Source organism: Aythya ferina (assembly GCF_964211825.1).
Source record: "Aythya ferina genome assembly, chromosome: 1".
Lineage (NCBI taxonomy): Eukaryota > Metazoa > Chordata > Aves > Anseriformes > Anatidae > Aythya > Aythya ferina.
The window spans coordinates 180,718,114-180,739,629 of NC_140296.1; the positions used below are offsets into that span (position 1 = coordinate 180,718,114).

General features: G+C 38.3%; 1 protein-coding gene across 5 annotated transcripts in view; it reads left to right on the forward strand.

Annotated features, from left to right (window-relative positions):
• Positions 1–14,767, forward strand: part of MET (MET proto-oncogene, receptor tyrosine kinase) — a 134,448-nt gene extending 119,681 nt beyond the window's left edge. For all 5 annotated transcript variants that reach the window (XM_084513708.1, XM_084513711.1, XM_084513710.1 and 2 more), the window contains 9 exons: positions 243–399; positions 1,201–1,341; positions 3,248–3,478; positions 5,899–5,979; positions 6,645–6,826; positions 8,403–8,512; positions 11,028–11,193; positions 12,083–12,219; positions 12,396–14,767. In XM_084513708.1, coding sequence (XP_084369834.1) covers positions 243–399; positions 1,201–1,341; positions 3,248–3,478; positions 5,899–5,979; positions 6,645–6,826; positions 8,403–8,512; positions 11,028–11,193; positions 12,083–12,219; positions 12,396–12,606 — 1,416 coding nt within the window. In that variant the 3' untranslated portion in view covers positions 12,607–14,767. The remainder of the gene's footprint in view (positions 1–242; positions 400–1,200; positions 1,342–3,247; positions 3,479–5,898; positions 5,980–6,644; positions 6,827–8,402; positions 8,513–11,027; positions 11,194–12,082; positions 12,220–12,395) is intronic.
• The last annotated feature ends 6,749 nt before the right edge of the window (positions 14,768–21,516 follow it).

A 21,516-nucleotide genomic window follows, 5' to 3' on the forward strand; every position in this document is an offset into this window, starting at 1 on the left:
AAAGCACATAATGAATCATAAAAATGTAGAACTGATTTCACATCTAATAATATATTTTTAATAATTTTTATAATATAATAATTTCTTCACTCCCAGTATCTTATCTCAGTAGAGCATCATCAAGTCAAGATTTAATTCTTATGGGACGTATCAGCTTTACTTCAGTAATAATAATCTACTTCTTACTTGTCTTTTAATATCATCACACTATCTACATTTTTTTCTTTGTTTTTCTTTTTCAGTGGAAGCAAGAAGTTTTGTCAACAGTTATTGGAAAAGTTCTCATCAAGCAAGATCAAAATTTCACAGGACTAATTGCTGGAGTTGTTTCAACATCAGTTTTAATTTTTATCATTTTGGTATTTTTTTTCTGGAGAAGGAAGAACAAACAAATTAAAGGTCCATCATAGTCAATTCCATCAAATAATTTAGTTTTTATATCTTAGATTTTAAGTATACTTCAGTTTATGATCTGCTTATGTGCCACACAGTGCCCTTCTGTAACCTGTCAGCCAAACTTTCACAATCTAGTCCAACGTTCAGTTGCATTTCAGCCCTTGGCTGTTGCCTGAGCTGGGTGAAGGGCCATGCTATGCCTACGGAAGGATTTTGGGGAAATTCTAAGCTATTAGGGAAACTTAGTAACTTCTTTTTCCCTGTCATCCTTAGAAGAGGAGACAAGTAAATGACACACTTGCAACCACGTGTATTTCAGCTTCATCCAATGGCCTTGTAGTCCTTCAGGCTGTGCCTATGTTGTGCAAGACAGAGCACTGCAGTATCCTGGTGTACTGTTCACCTAAATCAGGAACTTGACCAAACTGTGCCTCCTTTCTGTCCTGTGTGTCTGAGTTTCCTTCCAGTAGGAAATACTGTGCTATGCAAATGGGAAGGAAGAGGGAGCTACTATATAATGATGTACCTGATGTGGTATCACAGTCAGGTCACGAAGCTGGCCCCGGAGGCTTCAAAGCTCCTTTGGATCTTTCAGCATGGCCAACAACGGGGCTTTAATACAAGTTACAGCAATTCTCGTATTACTGAAATAGCTGAAGTTCAGGTCCTGCCCATCATTGCCTCCACAACAACCTGACCCTCTTCCCAGCAGAGCAGAACATCTAAATTTAAATATACCTACATGAAAGTTGCCATACAGTAAACATGCGGGTTTTCCAATATTTCTTTCTCCTCCCCTTTCAGATCTGGGAAGCGATCTAGTGCGCTATGACGGCAGAGTTCACACTCCTCATCTGGACAGGCTGGTGAGCGCAAGGAGTGTAAGTCCAACAACGGAAATGGTCTCAAGTGAATCTGTAGATTACAGATCAACTTTTCTGGAAGGTACATCTGTACTGTAAATCCATACAGATAATGACATTTTATACATCTTGCTTTTCATCTGTCTTCAGATTATAGCTATTTTGACTAATATCTCAATTTCAATTTTTGATCTGGTTTGCCTGTGTCTTTGTTGTATAGGGACTAGCATGGTTTACTATTTGCAGGTTTACTATTTGAACTGATTTTCTATGGTGCTTCCAAAGATTGAGGTGCAGAGGATGCATGAATATGAATATGTTTAATATGTGTGGAACCCGTGATATTGATTACCACTAGACAGTCCTTAACTATTAGGAGTTACCATACTAAGATATTTGAGATATCACAGATGTGTATTAGTCTTTGTGTAGGCACACTATTGTACTATTCCAGGTAGAAGACTGCTCTATGTATCTTAAGAGAAATCACTCCAAAACCTTATTCTACCTTTGTAATTCCCAACCATGGAGCTGTCTGAGAGCCAGGCCAGTTCCCAGCTTCCTCTATGATTCTTTAATTGTTGCCATCAGCTGGCACAGGAAGCTTCTTAATTGAAAGATTCCTGAAGGAAAGGAAAGCCTGTGCCAGTGTTCAGAAGGGAAAGAGGTACAAGGGACAAAACAGTGGAAAGATCTTTGTTGGGAGGTAAATCATCAGTGATCCTGGGGCCACTATTCACTGGCAAAGCACTGCGGAGAACACCCCAAAGAAGGAGGTTTGTTCACAGAATATTGCCATAGGAACGATCATTTCAATTACTGTAAAATAATAAAATGACAGGAACATTAGAAAACATGGACCCTTACATGTAGCAGCTATAAAAATGATTTCATAATTTTAGCTAATTTTATCATTCCTGTTAAATAGATACCTGCTTTTCGTGATATAAACATGGTTTTGTAAATGGAATAGTTTTTATTTTTGCTTCTAGGTAAAGCAACACTGAGTCTTTCTCTGCACCTAGTGTGATAACAATATGTGAAAATCTCTCAGGTTTTATACATAAATATATAAAATATGTCTGTGCAATAAGGTAACTGATAATTTCTGTTGTCAAATTTATTCCCTTTTTTCCTTCTTGACCTTGGGCTGATTCCTGCTCACAGACTCCACTGGAATCATTCCAGACCAAAATTGGTGTAAATTAAACTTGGTTCCTTGATTCTATCACTTAAAATGCCATGAAAAATCATTTAAACAAAAGCAAATTAACATACATGAACATGATATTGACAAAAATAATTCTCTCAAATAAATGCTCCTTGCTTGACTGAAGCATTTTAATTTCTGCTCTTTTAAATCAGCTGGCTCATGTTATTTTCATGAGTAGCACCAACTGTATTATCTTCAGTAGTTACAGGATATGAATCACCTCTAGGCATTTCCCTGGTTGAATATTTACCATTGGATAAATATAGCTAGTCACCAGCAGTTTGGAAACCTTCATGAAAAGTAGAGCTACCTACCAAATTAGAACATGACAGTAATACAAGGTTTCATGTTTTTAATTGTTCACTACTTCCTCCTCCCATATTATTGTCATTTTTCCATTTTACTCTTGTTACTCCCAATTACTAGAAATGCCATAAACTACACTTGGCAAGAAGTGACAAGACCTCATCTGATCCCTCAGAAAAGTGGAAGTTTTTCCATTTACTTTCAAATTTCCATTTACTTTATTTATTTACTTATTTATTTTTAAATAGAGTTGAGACGAGGATAAGTTTTTAGTGACATGGTTTTCCTGGAGTTTGGCAGACTAGCAATGCATATTTTCATTTTCCTTTTGTGAGCAAATTTTTTGCAAATCTAAGCTACTTCCAAACCAATAAACTCAAACCCTAGCTCACCAATGAAATAAAGTTCTTCATTTTCTGAGGAGAAGCCTAAAAGGATTATAACAGTTCGTGTTTTGTTCATCTTGCAGATCAGTTTCCAAGCATGTCTCAGAATGGATCGTGCAGACCTGCCCAGTATCCTCACTCTGACCTCTCCCCAATTCTGTCCAGTGGGGATTCAGATTTAGCCAGTCCACTTCTTCAAACCAACGTCCACATTGATATCAGTGCCTTAAATCCTGACCTGGTCAAAGAAGTCCAGCATGTGGTTATTGGTGCTGACAGCCTGATTGTGCATTTCAATGAAGTAATAGGAAGAGGTAGGTACTGTGACTTTTGCCTTGCAGTCTGGTATTCTTTTTGCATATCCATTCATCGTAAAACATTCTGAACAAGGTATCTATATGGAGGTTTTTCAGGCTTTTTGCCTCTTACAGAACTGTATCCCATGCACTGAATCAAGGGGAGAACCGAGGAGGTTCTCCTTTGAAGTCAGATGAGGGGTTGTGCGATGAGTTGAAGAAGACAGCAGAAAAGGGAAGGAGTCTGACATTTAATGAGGTTCTTTTGAACTCAAGAGATTTGCTGATCCCGCTCAGCTGCCTCACTCTTATCCTCTTCCAGGCCACCAAAAATCTTAGTCTGATCCATGAGGCTGCAAAGCAGGAGTGAGGCTACAGCAGAGCATTATACAAGCTGAAGGCAAACACCTAAATAGCAGGAGATGCTAAGGAGGAAGCACTAATGAGTCCTAAACTCCTACCCTGAGAACTGGCAGGATTGCTGTATGACACTGAAATCCCTGCAGTGACTAAATGCATTCAGTAAAAGTCCCCATGGGTCAGGTGAATGCACACACCCATTTGTCCTTCATGAGTTTCCCCCAGCTCTGAAGAGTTCACTGTTTCCTCCTGTTGAAGGCTCTCTCTTCCCCTTCATTCCTCTTTCATCCCAAGAGCAGTTCTCTGTAGCTCCTGATTCCCATCCCTTTATTTTTGTCCCTGATAGAGTAAGTCTCCTATTTGTTCTGAATTTTTCCAGTCACCCCTATTCCTCTTCAACTTCTTAAGTGTGTTCTCTCCCAGTTTCATACCCCGAGTCAGTATTTCTGTTAGTGGTATTTATTAAAATCCATACTATTGAGTACATACTAGTAACCCAAGTGGAAACTGGATTTTCAGTACTTCTTCAGATCATGCATAAGAGGTCTCCCATTGAGTATCAGAATCCTGATAAAAAATAGCTACATATGATATTCCTAATGTCTCTTCTGCAGGAAAATAGCCAGAAGTCAGACACAGTCAATGTGTTTCCCTTCCATGTATTACACTTCATCATCCCCAAAGTAAGGGTGGGCCTTTTGCTTTTTATTTTTGTTTCAAAGAAGGCCAAGTAATTTCCCATTTTTAAATGCTGAAAAATATCAGGAATGACAACAAATAAATTAAGCCTTTTTTAATTTTCACCTCCATAACGAGAAATGGGCCAAACCCAAAAATATTTCAGACACACCCAATCTAAGCTTTAGGATTTGTGCCCGGGCTCCTAATGATCTTTGTCTGGTGGGATTTGAGTTGCTTTTATAAAACAAACTTTGCATTCATTTTACCCCAAGCCAAAATCAAAGCCAACAAGGCTCTGACCAGGGCTTATGACTGGAACCTAGCAGTATTATTCAAATAGTCTTGTGGTCTCTGCAGAGCTCACACCTGACAAAAACTAAAAACTAAAAAAATGAACAAACAACAACAACAACGAAACTTATTTTACTTTCTAACTGAAAATATTAATATTTTAAAAGTGCCTACTAAGTAGTACACCTGTGAAGGAAATTCACCATTTTCACCAATTCACCATACATCATTTGATCTGGTTGAATTAGTGCATGTGCCTTGAGCTCAAAGTTCTCTGTGTTTTCCAAAACAGGTCAAGCTGACTTCTCATATGAGGGCTCCCCAGTCTTCACACTACCCCATTTTTTTGACAGTAAAGAACAGGTTCAGGAAGGCATTATGTGTCCCTTCCAGTTTATTTCACTGTTTAGACTGTCAGCAGGAAGGCAATTTGGGCTCATCATTTTTCAGTGATACTTTGCATCAGGAACTAGGCCGTGACAGGAACCATAGACTACCAGTGACGTGGTTAATCTGTGATCAGTAGAGCAACTTCCAAACCTTTAATAGACAACTCACCACTCATAACACTCAACATTTTCTATAAAATAGTAAGATCTGAAAGATAGTAAGCCCACAGTGCCTCCTTATTCAAATTACAACTGAGGACACATAGAGGCTGTACAATTTGCTGGACCAGTTAGCATGGGATAACAAACCACTGGGAACAGCTGATGCAGTTGGGCACATCAGCTCCTTCTAACTGCTGCTGCCTTGTACTTTCCAGTGCCCTTCTCCATAATTCCAACAGGAGAGTATGGTAGCAATGGGCTGACATGGTTTTTGTGTGCATAGTCATTGCAAGAATAAGAAGCAGTTGTGGCGCCAGCCTTGTCATTATTTATATACTTCATCTAGGTAAAGAAATATCAATTATGCTGCAAATAGAGTTTTCATTTTATGTAATGACAGTTTTATGTGTTAGTTCTGAAGCGCACATTACAAGTGTTGGGAATTAGACAGAAATGGAGTGTGATTGCTTTCTTAAAGCATAATTGCTATCCAGTGGAAAATAACAGAAAGTTAATTTTACTTATTAAAGCTAATCTTTTTCATTTTTTACACAGGACATTTTGGGTGTGTGTACCATGGGACGTTGCTGGATAACGATGGCAGGAAAATTCACTGTGCTGTGAAGTCACTGAATAGTGAGTTAACTGTTTTATAGTGAGATATTACCTCAATTCCAAAGAAAACTGAAGAGAACTAATCAATTACAGTGAAGTGCACTTTCACAAATAAAAATTCTTAGCTGCAGCTGGATCAAATTTATCTATGGAGCAACTCCAATGACTTTAGATACCATGAGGTATCTAAAGTATATGGTATATAAGATTGGTATATACTTGTTCATCAAATGAAATGTTCATTACATTCTTTCTATAAATAACAGGACATATCAATAAGGGAAAGACGGTATCATTTTTTATTCTACTGACTATTTAAGATTTGCTTTTGGAAATTAAATTGCTAAGCAGCAGGCAAAGCTGCTGGAAAAACAAGAAGATACTGTAACAAAATTTATTAAAGGCTTTATTCAAGTGCTGTTATTCCATTCATACCAAGAAGAGGAAGAGAAATGTAATTAAAATGAATTTTAAAATAATTAAAAAAATAATTAAAAATAGTGCATTTGGTCACTGTAAGAAAAACTATGCACATAGCCTAGTTGTAATGTGGGAAGTGAGGAGCACATTTGTAGCTTCTCATTATCAGTTTCAGTTGTGCAAAGACATGCTGTACAGAAATGAACCATAGTTCAATATGTTTTTTTTTTTATATATTTGTTTCATTTTATTACTGGATTTTTCAGGGATCACAGACCTGGAAGAAGTAGCTCAGTTTCTGAAGGAAGGAATAATCATGAAAGATTTCACTCATCCCAATGTTCTGTCGCTCCTGGGAATCTGTTTGCCTAATGAAGGATCCCCCTTAGTCGTCCTTCCATACATGAAACATGGAGACCTTCGAAACTTCATTAGGAACGAGACTCATGTAAGTAAACGGTGAGGTCAATGAAACAATAATGCAAGTCTAGCCGCACCCTGCTCCGACACCACATGTTATAAGCTCTGATAATTACATTACGTATATAGCTTGCTGCTGTTGTTACACCTTAACCTTTGGCACTTGCCTAGGCTGGCACCGAGCCCAACCACAGCACTGCCACTCCTTCCCTTCCCCCTCGAATTCCCTTTCTACAATGTTTCCCAGAAATTATCAGCAATAAGTATTTCTCATTTCCCATCCATAAGCCTTTTTATAAACAAATGTGGTTATGAGATTTAAGTCAAGGGGCCCAACCATCTGCTGGTTTAAAGTGGCATATCTCCGTTGATTTAAGTAACAGCTGTGCCAGTTGTCACCATCTGCACTTCCAGCTCCTAGGTAAGGGATCTTCACATCCTGCTAGAGAGTGTCACAGTCCTGTTATCAATATTTTTAATTCTTATCTTAAAAGATTAAACCAGTAATTGTTATTTTTTAATTGTTATACAAACTACTTTCTCATCAGAGATTTTCTTAATTTTCATTGAAAGGCTACAGATTTCTCATACAGGCCTCACTTTTTTCTCTCAAGTATGAGACTACAGGTACACTTTATACTGTACTATTCACTCATTTCACAATGGTAGGTCACTATAAAATAACTTCTGAGCCAACGGGATTTTGCCATTGATAACAATCAACAATAGCCAATAATTTATTTTTTTTTAAATCCTTTTGAAAAATTGTTGGTGGCATTAAGCTTTCTAAGGTAGGTACCTCTTCCCTTTTGAGCTTATTTCATTCTGCAAGCACCAGAGACCTTATCTGTGCATAGTGTCATGGGCTTCCGTGAAATAAATAGAACAATAACCACAGTAGAACAGGATTGTTGCACAGAAGGAAAGGATATGGAACAATGTCAACACAGCAATAATCTGGTGGACCTTACTGTTACATAACAGGTCATGTTGTTGGATAAAAGAATTACAGGTTTATTTTTATAGTTATTTCTATATTTAACATTTTCTGTAAGGTCTCACCAGTGTGTTGTAGACCAGCAGGATTACCAGTCTTTCCCTGGTAACTGCTAAGGTCTCGTTTGCCTTTTCCATGGCATCATACTGATGATAGCTTGCACTTATTTTGTCCCCGATATTTTGCCTTCCTTTCTGGCCATTTCTAGCTGATGAGCTGCAAGTTCACAGTTAGCAACTTCTACTGAGTTACATGCTCTAAGTTCACAAATGTGAATTCTGTATATCAGCTGTGATGTTGAAGTTTCAGAATATTGTTCAGCTTCGAGCCCAGGTAATGCTGCTTATGCTGCAAACTCCACTCTTCTGGAGTCTTTCAGTTCTGTTGATTTCTTTAAGTGTTTCCTCACTGGATATAAGAACCTGACTAAACTTAGGCCAGTTTTACTATGAGCACCAACTTGTCTCGATCATTCTGTTGACAAGATAGGCGAGTCAAAAACTGAAAGTTACAGAAAAAATAAAAATAAAAAAAGAAATTAAAAAAAAAAAAAGCCTGCTCTTTGGGTTTCTGCATTCATTATATCATGAATGTTTATATTTTACAGAACCCAACGGTAAAAGATTTAATTGGATTTGGCCTTCAGGTTGCAAAAGGGATGAAATACCTTGCAAGCAAAAAGTTTGTGCACAGAGACTTGGCAGCAAGAAACTGTATGTAAGTATAAACATCTATTTCTAGCTACATTATCACACTCTTTTGTGTAAAACAGTGAGATGAGGTAAATAAAAGTTTCCAGGATTCTTCTTTTTTAGTCAAACCGGAGTTTTTTCATTGTTCCACAATTACACTGATGTTTGTCTTGCATGCTGATGAGCTACTCAGCTTGCTAAAGGCTCACTTGTTGCACATAAGCTTTTTTGAGTGTGGGAAATAAGAAAAGCTGAGGTGAAAGTGGAGTCTCTCAAAACCATTGGTTAGAGAATTTAAAAGGCATCTCCTTAGGGAAGTTAAACTGCTGTTGTCTCAACTTGCTGTGCTTCCACCCAACCTCTTCAGAAGCAGCACGTCTCTGCTGCCGCGCCTAGCAGTAGGGAACTTTGTGAGAAAAACAGGAATACAAAGAAACAATGGTGAGACTTCTTGACAGTAATTTTTCATTACATAAGTATGAGTTTACTCTGTCTCAACTGTGCACACAAATTTACATTAAAAAATAAGAGTATGCAAAGAATCTTACTAGTCTCTGGGTAGCCAGACAGTTCAGTTCACAAAAAGACTAACTGATACAGCAGTTGCAAAGAGTATTATGCTGATTCATCACCTATGTTGTGAACTAATGAGATACAGTACTAAATGATGGAGTTTATTTTTAACATGATAATTTGGAACTCTGACTGCAAAAAGGTTTTTCACTCGCAACATTAGGCTTCTTATGCTTTTTCAAAGTGTGCACACACGCAGTTGAACAGCTTCTGGAAAAGAAAATTTCCTTGCAGCTGCTGTTGTGTGTGTTGTTTTTTTTTCAGGGAGCAAAAAAATAGCAACCAACATGATTTTCAGGTTTCCTAAGAACAAAGAACAAATGGGGTTACTGAATAAGAGTCCTGTTTCATCTCAACTAAGTCCAAGGAGTAGCAAGAGGACACTTCCCTCTCACATACTGTCTCTTCCTTGCAGGAAAAAGTAACAGCTATCAGCTATCAGGATATCTCATATTGACTACTGAATGGCTGCTTTTATATGGCTCAGTACTTCAGAGACTGGATAGCTGCTACCACATGAGAGGAAAATGTGCTCAGAAGCACAGCCCCTGTTACAAGGGTGATATCCATCAGGAAGAAAACCAGGATGCAAATACAGTCCCCATGGACTATATTCCACTATCCTAGAAGAAGCGCAGGAAGCAGCTATGTCATAAACTGCCCTCCCAACAACCCATAAGGGTTCCCTCCTACTCCCTTCGGGAGCTGGACTTGGTAATCCTTGTGGGTCCCTCCTAAATTGGGATATTCCATGATTCTATGATTCATTGGTATTGGTTTTGTCATTATATCAATAAATACACACAAGAAAAAAAAAAAAAAAAAAAAGTTGTGTGCCATTCAGAGGAACCTCAACAGGCCAGAGAACTGGCCGAACAGAAACCTCATAAAGATCAAGACAGGGAAAGGTTAAATGGAAAAGCCAAAACAGTAGCATTGTTTAGCCTGGAGAAGAGAAGGCTTGGATGGTGTTTGGGGGGATTATTCATATGTGTAAATATTTGATATGGTGGTGTAAAGAAGCTGGAGCCAGATTCTTCTAACTCTTTTTCTCTGAGATTGGTTGAAGACATGCACAGGCTACCCGGAAAGGTTTTGGAGTCTCTATCCTTGGAGATATTCAAAGCCCATCTGGACATGATCCTGGTCAAACTGCAGCAGCTGACCCTGCTTTGAGGAGGGGTTTTGGACTAGGTGATCTTCACAGGTCCCTTCCAACCTCACCCATTCTGTGGTTGTGTGATTCTGTAAAGACCAAAACAGGTGGTTGCGGTAGATAGGTCTAAACTTATGATGAAGGATAGGTTTAAGCATGCTAACACCCATGCTCTTTTCTGTCAATGATGCTCCTTATCAGAACAAACACTGAGCTTAGGAAGACCAATGCTAGGAACATGTTGCAGCATGGCTGAGTTGTAACCCAAGCAGAATTTGCTTTATGCCATCATTCTTTCCCAGTACCCATTTCAGTACAGACAACAAACATGTCCTTAGTGACAGGACCACGTTATTAGATGTGGGCAGTCACTGAGATAATGATATGTCCTTCCTTATCCAAAATGAAAGTGAATAGGAAAGGCGGTACTTTGATTTGGAAATAAAAATGAGAGTTTTCTAAGCATACAGGAGAAGAAACAGCTGTGGAAGAAATGATGTAGCACTTAAACAGGATGTATAGGCTATTAGCAAAGATCTTTTTCTACGGAACAATTGTTTCAAAAGACCTGTAATTTGAATTGTATTATCAAAACAGTATCAGTAATTTCCCAAGTTCATTCACTGTTGTTAAATGGGTATCAAATATACTTTGCTGCACTTTTTGTTTTACTGTAATATTAGTTAATAGTTCCAAGACAACATACTGCCTTCCAAAGTCATATCAAAAATGCAAGTCAGTCTTTATAATCTGCCATCATTGTAAATACTGTCTGCTCAGCTGAAGATAATACTTTTTGTCATTTCTCCAGGTTGGATGAAAAATTCACTGTCAAGGTTGCTGATTTTGGTCTTGCTAGAGATGTCTATGATAAAGAATACTACAGTGTGCACAATAAAACAGGAGCTAAACTGCCAGTGAAATGGATGGCTTTAGAAAGTTTACAAACTCAGAAGTTCACAACAAAGTCAGATGTGGTAATGTACAAACATATTTGTATCACCTATTAATTTCTCTCATATTGCCTTCTAGCATTTAAAGAATGGACTAACTCCAAACCAGAACTTCTATTTGAATTTAACTTTAGTTCATGTAACAATAAGCGACTGTTTTTATAACCAGAAAAGGCATTTGTCCCAATCACAAAGCAACAAGATGTTGACCTAATTATCTGTTACTACTCAGGAAAGAATTAGGAGTTTAATCGCACTCCAAGGGAAACTAAGGACATTCCCAGGAGCCAAGTTGGAGCTGAACCTTGTTATAGGAGGGGCTCTGGAAAGCTTGACAAAACAGCAGGTTAACTTTGACACTCTTAGAATGTAAAAGTTCTCAAAAAGTCCTTAGTTGCTTTATAAATGCTATTGACTCCCTACAGCAATCTCAAGTATTACCTGTCCATTTATGAAGAAAAAATTATAAGCTGAAGTCATTAGTTGGCTGGATCACTTTGTATTTTAGCTCTCCTTTCAATCCAGATTCAAATTAGCCTGTGATGCATAGAATTTTCACCACATATACTCTCCTCAGTATGTATTTGCACAGGTTTAGTCAGATCATCAGATCATGTAAATTGGCAGCACTCCACTAACCTCAAAAGAGGTCTGCCAATTTATACCAGCTAAGTAGGCCTATAGGCTTTTCTTTTCTTTTATTTGGTTGAGTTTCTCTGGCTATAATTTAAGTGGCTCCTCAAGTCCCTACAGCATTTATTAGCCCACTTAAAAGAAAGCTGAATGCAGTAAAATAACTTCTCAAAGGAAAACCAACGCACTTGAATACTTAGATCTGTCAAACTATGTTCTAAAACTGGAATGTAAAGCTCTCCAACCCTATCACTTATTACTTATTTCTTTGTTTTCTTAGTGGTCCTTTGGGGTGTTGTTATGGGAACTTATGACAAGAGGGGCACCACCTTATCCTGATGTAAATTCTTTCGATATAACTGTTTACTTATTGCAAGGAAGAAGGCTGCTACAACCTGAATACTGCCCTGATCCACTGTAAGTAGTTTGCAAAACCTTCTGCAACTGCTGCTGATTCTGATGTTAGAGAAACTGAGACTGTGGGGGGGAAAAAAAAAAAAAAAGGGAAAAAAAAAAAAAGTGGTTTTGTTTTGTTTTGTTTTTCTTTTTTTACATAATTTCATAATTGAACACTTCTTTTATTTGAATGGCAGGTATGAAGTCATGCTGAAGTGTTGGCATCCAAAACCTGAGATGCGTCCAGCATTTTCTGAACTTGTTTCAAAAATATCAACAATCTTCTCCACTTTTATTGGGGAACACTACGTTCATGTCAATGCTACTTACGTCAACGTGAAGTGCATTGCTCCCTATCCTTCTCTTTTATCATCACAAGACAATACAGACATGGATGTAGACACATGACGGGTATGTCTAAAATAGAGGAAAATCCATTCATAGTTGTATGAACGAAAAAATGAAACCTTTTGTCCACGAGTTTTTACTGCCCGGTCTTTGTGAGAACACTGTTGCACATGTTTATGTTGTTGCCCAAGTTGCACTAGTACAAGGACGTGATATCGTATTGTTTAAGGCTATGGGATTCTGTAAACCATCACAGTAATTTCCAAGTATTTGGACAACTGCATCAATTTACCAAATGGAAACATTGTTTGCTACCATCCAGAGCTAGTTCTCACTAGTTCTCATTAATGTGTGCTTGGACCCAAGAACAAAGATTCCTCATTAATGCCATGAAGAAGAATGTAGAATACCAATCAGTAAGGCTGGAAGGACTATTACTGTTGCATGTACTTTAGGATAATGAGCAGTGCAGAAATGGTTTTCACACAAAAGGCTAAGACAAACAATGATACTTAGAAGAGTTTTAAAATATATTTTCCTCCCACACAGTCCAAACTTTGGAATTTTGCACTATATTAACTAGGTTTCTTAGAAGATAAACAGCCAATAGAGCCAGCTTCATGGTAAATGTCTTCAACAGCAGAAATTAATATCAAAGAATTTGTGCACAGTAAAATAAGCATGTCAGCCTTGCCAGTCCTCTTATGTAGTCAGACGGTACATAAAATGAGCAGAAAAGCATCTAGCTTAAAGCATTCCTAGTGTCAACTTTATTCCAACGTTCAACCACTTGAGCAACAGCCTATATTGATGGATCACTCACTGAAAAAAATGCAAAGCCTCCAACTCTTTCAGTAAAGAAGTAACTATTCTCAGAGACTAAAAACTTGAAGACATCCATATTATATGCCAGGATAATCCCTGGGATGTAGTAACATGGGCTGCATTATTCTAGAGAGGTAGAGGAGACAGGCAGGCTGGCTACTATACGGAGCTGCTGTCTGGTGAGTCACACAGCAAAGGAGCTGAAGGTGTGCCACCTACCCTTGGGTGGAGCTGCTGCCAAAGGTGAGTAAAGAGTGGAGGTGTTGCAGCCAGCCCTGACCTAAGAAGACTGTGCCATAGCAGGCATGTTGAAAATTTTTTCATGCCAGCCCTAAGAAGCTAGAAGACTGATCAAAAGAAGAAAACAGCTTTAGGCCCCCTAACCTCTTCTTGGATCACACAACTGAGTGAATTATGATACCTACTTTTATTTCTACATTTTAACAAGAAAAAGAAAATGAAGAGAGAGAGAGTAAATGAAACTTTTGTTCATTAGAGGGGAGTACTATAGCTTTAGGGCAAGCATCACATGTCATTTCTGTTCCTGTGGAATTCTGTGCATACTACTGTATAGCTTGTTTAGTATAGGATAGAACTGGGTTTGTTGGTGTAAACACATAAAGTATTCTATTTTTATATTAAAAAAAAAAAAAAGTTTATTTTTAATGACATTTACAAAGTTTGGTTAGGCCACAAAATACTGCACTGTGAACATTTCAGAAAATGTATGTCAACGTACATGATTCATAAATTGTAGCAACCTTAAAATACTGTGTAAATATTAAAAAGGAAGATAACTGACTGCAAACACACTCCACCCTAAGTATAATATCTCTGTTGCTTCAAGCCAACCATTTTAAGATCTTCAAAGAGAGGTAGTGTGGATAAAGAACTGATATAAGGGAGATATGTTGTTCTTGGGAGACAGTGTTATAACAGAAAGATTTATAATGAGGCCAGAGTGTGTAGGCAAACTACGAGCAGATAGTATTGTACTGTGTTTCATCACTACTTTCATTTCAGAAACAAACTTTCATGTCTGCTGAGAGCAATACTAATTGTAGATTGCTCAAGGACAAAAGGCTTTGCTGCAGGCAAAAAAATCATCTCTATGGTTGTTAAAACAGCTAAGGAAGTTTATGACACATAGATTTGGAGAAGATACTCCAGACTTGTACATACATGCTTGAGGAACGCTGCAATGTGAAACAGAGGACATTTTTACTATTTATGAACTTTTGCTTAATAAAGTTAATGTTGTGTCTGGGACACCTGTAAGAATACGTGATTCTGGTTAAGATTTGATGTTAGTAAGTTCATGTATCTGCAGAAGAGCTGAATGGTACTTATGTTCATAGTTGTTGTTATGACCTAATAAACAAGTTATTAAAATGAATTATTGTAATACTTTATGCTCTGAGTGCTGTTATTACTGTTAACATTTGACCAATGATAAAAGTCTGTACATTTTTTTCTGACTAAGATGGGAATAGCAACCAATGAAACTGTGTGAAAGAGAGCAACAGAGAGGAAAAACTCAGAAACCTCAAAATATGGAGAGCACTCCAATAAATCAAGCACACGGGTTCATCAGCCCAGTACTGTATGCTTCAGATAAAAGTGCAGAATATACTGTAGCGAACAATTTTGGCAATGTCTCTTTCGTTGGAAAGTTTCTTCCCTATTCACAGGCTGCACCCACACAGTGCCTTAAAATTCTTCATGCACGTACTGTTGGGGATGACATTTGAAGCTCTTCATGTAGGCACTGCAAAGAGTAGCTGCTCAGCCCAAGGATGGATGAATGACAGTGTTCATGTTCAGTGTCCAGGCTCCATAATCAGTCATGAGCCACAAGAAACTTCAAGCACAAAAGTGCCTCTGAACCTATCACAGCTATGAGGATCATGGTCATCTATCATGCGTTTCATTTCTATGAGGTGCTTGGTATCTGTGGCACCTGAAGAGAGGAGGCTTTCTAGTTTCCAGGAGTCTTAGTTCTTTGGGAAGAACAGGAGTCAGCCCCACTCTTCTCCTCAGTCAGACTAGAGATCTCCCATTGAACTCACAAATTCACTTCTGTAAAGTGAATTTCGAGCCGGTACCCCACAAACACTGCAACGTTCAGTGCCCTGTGCAACTCATAAACATGACAACACTAAGAGCTGGTTCCTCCCATGGTTTACCTGTGTGCCATTTTATACTTACTTCACTCTGAAATATTCTGGGGCATAAAGTCTCAACTGATTAAAACCAGCATTTATATGCTCCTGTAATTTCAAATTATCAAGGAAGCCACATTTTTTCCAGTTACATTTCCTTATTAACAGAAAACGCATATGCTTGGTTTCACCTCAAAATGTTAAAATATTTGGGGGAAAAAACACGTTGAAAGTAGCAGTTCTTCTGTTGTGTCACAAGCCCAATGCAACTAAATGCTCTGATATTTTTAATTCTTTTTATTTACATCCAATTTATTTTTCAACACTTTTTCAGGATTTCCCTGAAAAGTCAGTAAAACCTTTCCAAGGTTATCTTGCAGTCTGCTATTAATATCAGGGTCTTCAATCTAAAACAGAAAAATGCACAGCAAAATGATGGTCTGAACTTAAATACCAGATTTGTAACACATTCCTCTGATTACGACTTGATTTTAAGAGATGCTATATATTGTATTTTTGAAAGAGTCAACAGAATCAGAAGTTTTCCATGCTCGGTTTCTCATCCTAGTAACTTTGCTTATACCAGGTACACCCTGCATCAGATCTGCAGCTGACTTAAGCTGGCAGCAGTCCCCTGACATTAATATTAACAGTAGATATGGTCCATGACCAAAAAGTTACATAAGGGATATCCTATGCATAAACCAAGAGATAGGGAGGGATAGGGAGGAATATCCTCACCCCACAGAAATTATGCTGTTGATTTCACTCAAAAGTTTGGGTGCATTGCTAACTCAACCACTGTAAACATTTTGCCTATATTAAGGAAGGGGTTTTAATATATTCAACAATATTAAAGGTTTCAAAGAAAAAAAAAAAAAGAAAAAAGAAAAACAAACAACATGGTACACTGTATAATTGGCTTGCTAAGGTTTTACATATTGCTTACTTTCTATGTATCATGTTAAATACAGTCATGAAGCACGGACTTACATGCCTTATGTAACCAAAGGAAGAGGAAAGGTACATTACAACTTTGTTACAGAAGCAGTATGGGTGATCAGCTGTAAAATAGCATCAGAATAATTTTCAATAATTTCATTTCTGGCATTAAGCTATAACATTATGTCCCAGGAAGAGGTAAAAGCTGATAAATGAAATACAAATCCTTCTTTTTTTTTTTTTTTCTTACTAAACCGAACATGTATTCCTGAGACATTCCAATTTCCATTTCTTTTAACAAATAGGTCATGAACTAAGTATTCCGAGCATCGAAGAAAGACACAGGAAATCTCAGTGTTTTGCCAGATCTGCTAGTAAAAACATTTACAAGAAATCCTGATCTCATAAGCAGCAGGGAGAACTTAGAGCAACTTGATTGATTCAGCTGACACCAGCACAGCCGAGAGCAGTATCTGGCCCGAGAGCAGCATGCTTGGACATTATCAGTCAATTTGCCTTTTGAAACCGCCATCCACCTGCTAACGCTAGAGGTGAAATCACTTCTAAAAGGCTGTCTTCCTGATTAAGGTCAAGTACGTGCCGCCACTCCATGACCTCCCGAGGGACCGAGAGAAACGAATTTTGCTTTGTGTTTCACAAGGAGCGATGCTTCTTTGGCTGACGTGACCATCGACCAAGGTGCTCTTCCTTCTGGAGCTGGCAAGCTCCTCATGCCATGCTGTGCCCCGGGGAGGCTGAAGGCCAGGCCAAGGCAGCCCATGGAGGCCCTCCTGGCTGAGAGGCCATCTGGGGCAGCTCGGACAAGCAGGCCATGATTTTGGTTTCTCGGTTTATTTGGGGCTAGAGGGAGGGTAAGAGGTAAATTCAGGTTTTTTTCCTCCTTCTGTCACATCATCCCATCCTTCCTGGGTCTGAAATTAGCACAGAAAGCCTCTGGGCAGCAGACTGGCCTGGACCAGGAGCCTCATGGGACTCAACAAAGGAGCAGGGATGTATTTAGGGATTTAAGTAAATATAGCCAGAAACTGTAGACTATCAGACTTGATAGGGTTTTGTTTGTACAACCCATGCTAGAACACAGAAGAAGGGTGACGTATTTACCCAATTTTCTTGTTCTTTTCTTTCTTGGGAGGCACTAAAGAAGGGTGACTTATTTAACCTCGTTTTCTTGTGCTTTTCTTTCTTGGTAGTAAGTACTTTGCCACAGCCTGGTGCCATTAGGAGGTTTGTCAGAGTCTGCAGGACGTCTTCTCACATCCATTATGACAATTTAACAGAAAAGTCATCCTTGCTTGGGCTTTGGAGGCCCCATGGGTTTCTACAAATGCTGTGTATTAATACTTGCCAGATTTCTAATCACCAAGCACACGTTGATCCCCTCTCTGGTGTAGATGACAGCTGAACGTCCTCCTTCACAATGTAAGAAGTGTCCCTGCCAAAATCTTTAGGGTGCATGACCAAACATGGACGCCTCAGCTGCCACGAGTTCGCAGCTCACTGGGGCTGTTGGCATACTTCATAAGTTTGAAAAAAAAAAAAAAAAAAAGAAAGAAAGAAGAGAAACACTAAAAATACAGTTTGGACTTCAATTAGTGAGGAAAAAAAAGGACTTCAGACATGGGTGCTATACTCTCTATCTTTTTTGTGGCTCACACAAAAAAAAAAAAAAAAAACTATTTGAGAAAGACAGCTGAGCTGCAGCCTGGTGGAACTCATAAATATAGATATGGTGTGATACTTGAGGCAAACACATGCAATAATTTGAAAACATGTATACCCTAGTCAGCAAACGGGACATAACAAGGAATGAGTCACATCCAACCCAAACATATGCTAGTGGTTTTCTTACACGTAGAGAGGTTACAGCTACAGGATGGACAAGCAGCTTCAGAAAGTTAAACACACTCTAACCATGTAACTTTTGCATTTTGTAGAGAAGTGTAATTATCTGAATAGCTTCTTCATTCATTGTCAGCTACTGGAAACATATCTCCTGAAATTAGCTTTTCTATCAAATTGCCAGCCTTGCCTATGCACCATAGCTGCCACCTGGCCACAACAGTCGTAACAGCTTTAGAAGTATTTCCCTGGGAGGTCAACAGCTCAATAACTGTACAAATGTCCCAGAACTGTACTGCCTGTGTCCTCCGTACACCTCTGAAGCACCAAACACTTCCAGCTGTTGCCAGAACTTTGAACATCAGCTCTGAATCCAATGGGAAGAGGAAAAGGGTTTGTCAGGCCCACGCAGACTCCAGGAGCATTCAATCATTTCACTGAAATGATGAAAACAAACTCACCTCTTTGAGAAGCGTATTTCTACTTGTTTTTGTGAATATTTAGTTTACCCCATAATATCCTGGAAATATATTTGTATGGCTGTAACACGCAAAAGTATAAAATGTATTCGCTAGGTATCTCAACATTAATTTATAGCAGCAGGGTTTTTCTAAGACCATCAAAAACTTACAAAGTAAATTGTTTTAAAATATGCTTAATTCTATGCTTGTCATATCTTTAAGAGAGTAATCCTTCAGAATAAATCTGCCGGTTTACTTGGATAAAGGAATGGAATTGTCTTCCATCAGCTGTTCTGGGCATCTTGAAATAGGTTTTGTTTCTTATCAAAACTGAAATGGTTGGGAAAGAGTCCAGGCAAACTCATTTTATGTTATCCGGCAGAAACTACTGAATTCTCTGCAGTAGTTGAGGGTTCTTTCATTCACCAGAACTGATCTACCAAGTATCTCATCCTCTTTTTTGTCTTGTATCTTTACAATACCAGAAGGCATCACAATATGGAGGTTCCATGTACAAATATCCACCCAATATTACGTACCGCAGACAACCCTGAACAGGAAAATAATGGCTGAATGGTGATGATCAATACAAACAAATCCTTACCTCTGTGCTGAACAAATTGTTATTCACACAGAACTTTTCCCAAAGTCCCTATAGTACTTACCACCATTGCATTAAAATTTATGTAGTCCTATATTTTGCTGCATAAAACGTGGAATGGTGTTAGAATAGTAACTTCATTGCAGGGAAATTGGTGGCCATGAAGGTTAACAGCCCATACAGAAAGCCACTAACAAATGTCCTTCCTTAATGAAATGCTTGGTTTAGATCGTATTTTTCATAACGTACTTATGCGTTAGGCTGCCAAGCAGATATTATAAAACAGATTCATTCATAAAATACAACATATATAAGCATTTTTTTTCTGATGGAGTTCAGCCTATCAAGTTCTCATTTCAGTGAATACTAAAAAAAAAAAAAAAATCCCTTCCTTTACTACCTGAATGAGAACACTGAAATTTTATCCAACATTCATACATTCAATAGCAATAGAGGAATTAGAGTCCACAATGAGATCAAAGGATTTTACTGCTTAAGGTTTCCAATGCCATTTTCTACAAAACTTTAATATCGCTAACCCTAACAGCTAGGTCAGATTTTATGAGCAGCATTTCTGAAAGCTGGAAGAGCTTTCTCTGGAAAGAAGCCATCTGTTTGGAGTGGTCAGTTCCTTCAAGATCTGAAAAGCTTCCCAATGTTTTTTCACTTCCCAGATGTATTGCAAATCCTGGCTATCTAAGTATGAAGTGGTAGACTTATAGAGTCTCCAGGGAACTTCTATTTAGTTGTAAAGCATGGCTGAGAGGTGGCTGTGCCAGCCAGATATAGGATATCTGAGCGAGGTGCACTGCTGCTGTGGTTTATCTGTGTTCTGCAATGCCAGTGTTGTGTTTTCTCATGTACATGAAAGGTATCCAAAACTTGAGGTGCTTATGTTATGCAGTGGGTTTTCTTCAGGTACAGATTGAATACATAATGCATCTTCTCACAGAGCAAAGCCATGCTAGAGAATACAGGAGATGTCCCTCAGTTTACAATAATTTATATTTCAAGACAAGGAAAAACTGATAAGAGGCTGTTTAAAGAGGCAAATCCATCCTACCACTGTGATCATCTGGGATAACATCAGTACATTGTCCAACATGAAGGTATTATCCAGTAACAAGGACAACGGCGTACAGCTCAGAAATCAATCACTCTGAGAAGGACTGGTTAAGGAAATAAACACCAATATTACCCATGATTATGAAACACTATACAATTGGGAGAAGTCCCTAATAGAAATGTCATCATAAAGGCCTCCTTATTTCCTTTTTTGATGCTTCTAATCAAGTACTCCTTTGCTTAAACAGCTAATCATCATTTCTCCTGCTACAATAAAGAACCGAGGAGGAAAGCTGACCAGAAAATGAGCAGAAAGAATCAGTTTTGGAGATACAAGCTTTCCTTTGTAAGGAAATTATTATTTATACTAAGTATAATAAATAATACTACCAAGCCTGGGGAGAGATTTCTCTTCATTTCTCTTCATTAATACATTTCAAAGGACTCCAACAGACATATAAGGCTGGAGAAAATGTCAGGAAATCATTAGGTCCATCCCACACCACCAAGACATGATGAACACACCTAACCTGCCTTGCCAAATGTTTGTCTAGCAGGTTTTCTTTAAATAAAAAAAAAATTAAAACTGCCCAAGCTACAAGGACTTCAAGGCTTCATTATGTGTTTGTTATTGCTAAAGTCCTCCTGGACTTTTCCAGATCTTCCTTGCTGCCAAGTAAGACCTACGCCCCTTTTGTTTGCCCCAACTCTGTCCAGGTAGCGAACAAATAACTGTCATTTTACTTACAGAAAACTTTTAACTGAAAATGTCCCATCTTAGTCTTCTCTAAGCTAAAAGATTTTCTTTGACTTTTACTCATATGTTGTATTTTCTAAACACGTTAACTTTCATCTTGTTAGATCTTCCCAGTTTGTCCACATTTCTTAGGAGTGGTGCCAGGGACAAACTCGGTACTCTCAAAACTTCTCACTGCTTTACAGAGTGATTAGGTTGGCTGCTCCGCTGCTCATGGCTGAGGGAAACCATCAGTGAGATAATCCAAGTTGTCTGGACAATCAAGGCACTACAGCACTTGGCTTGCTTGGAGGTTTT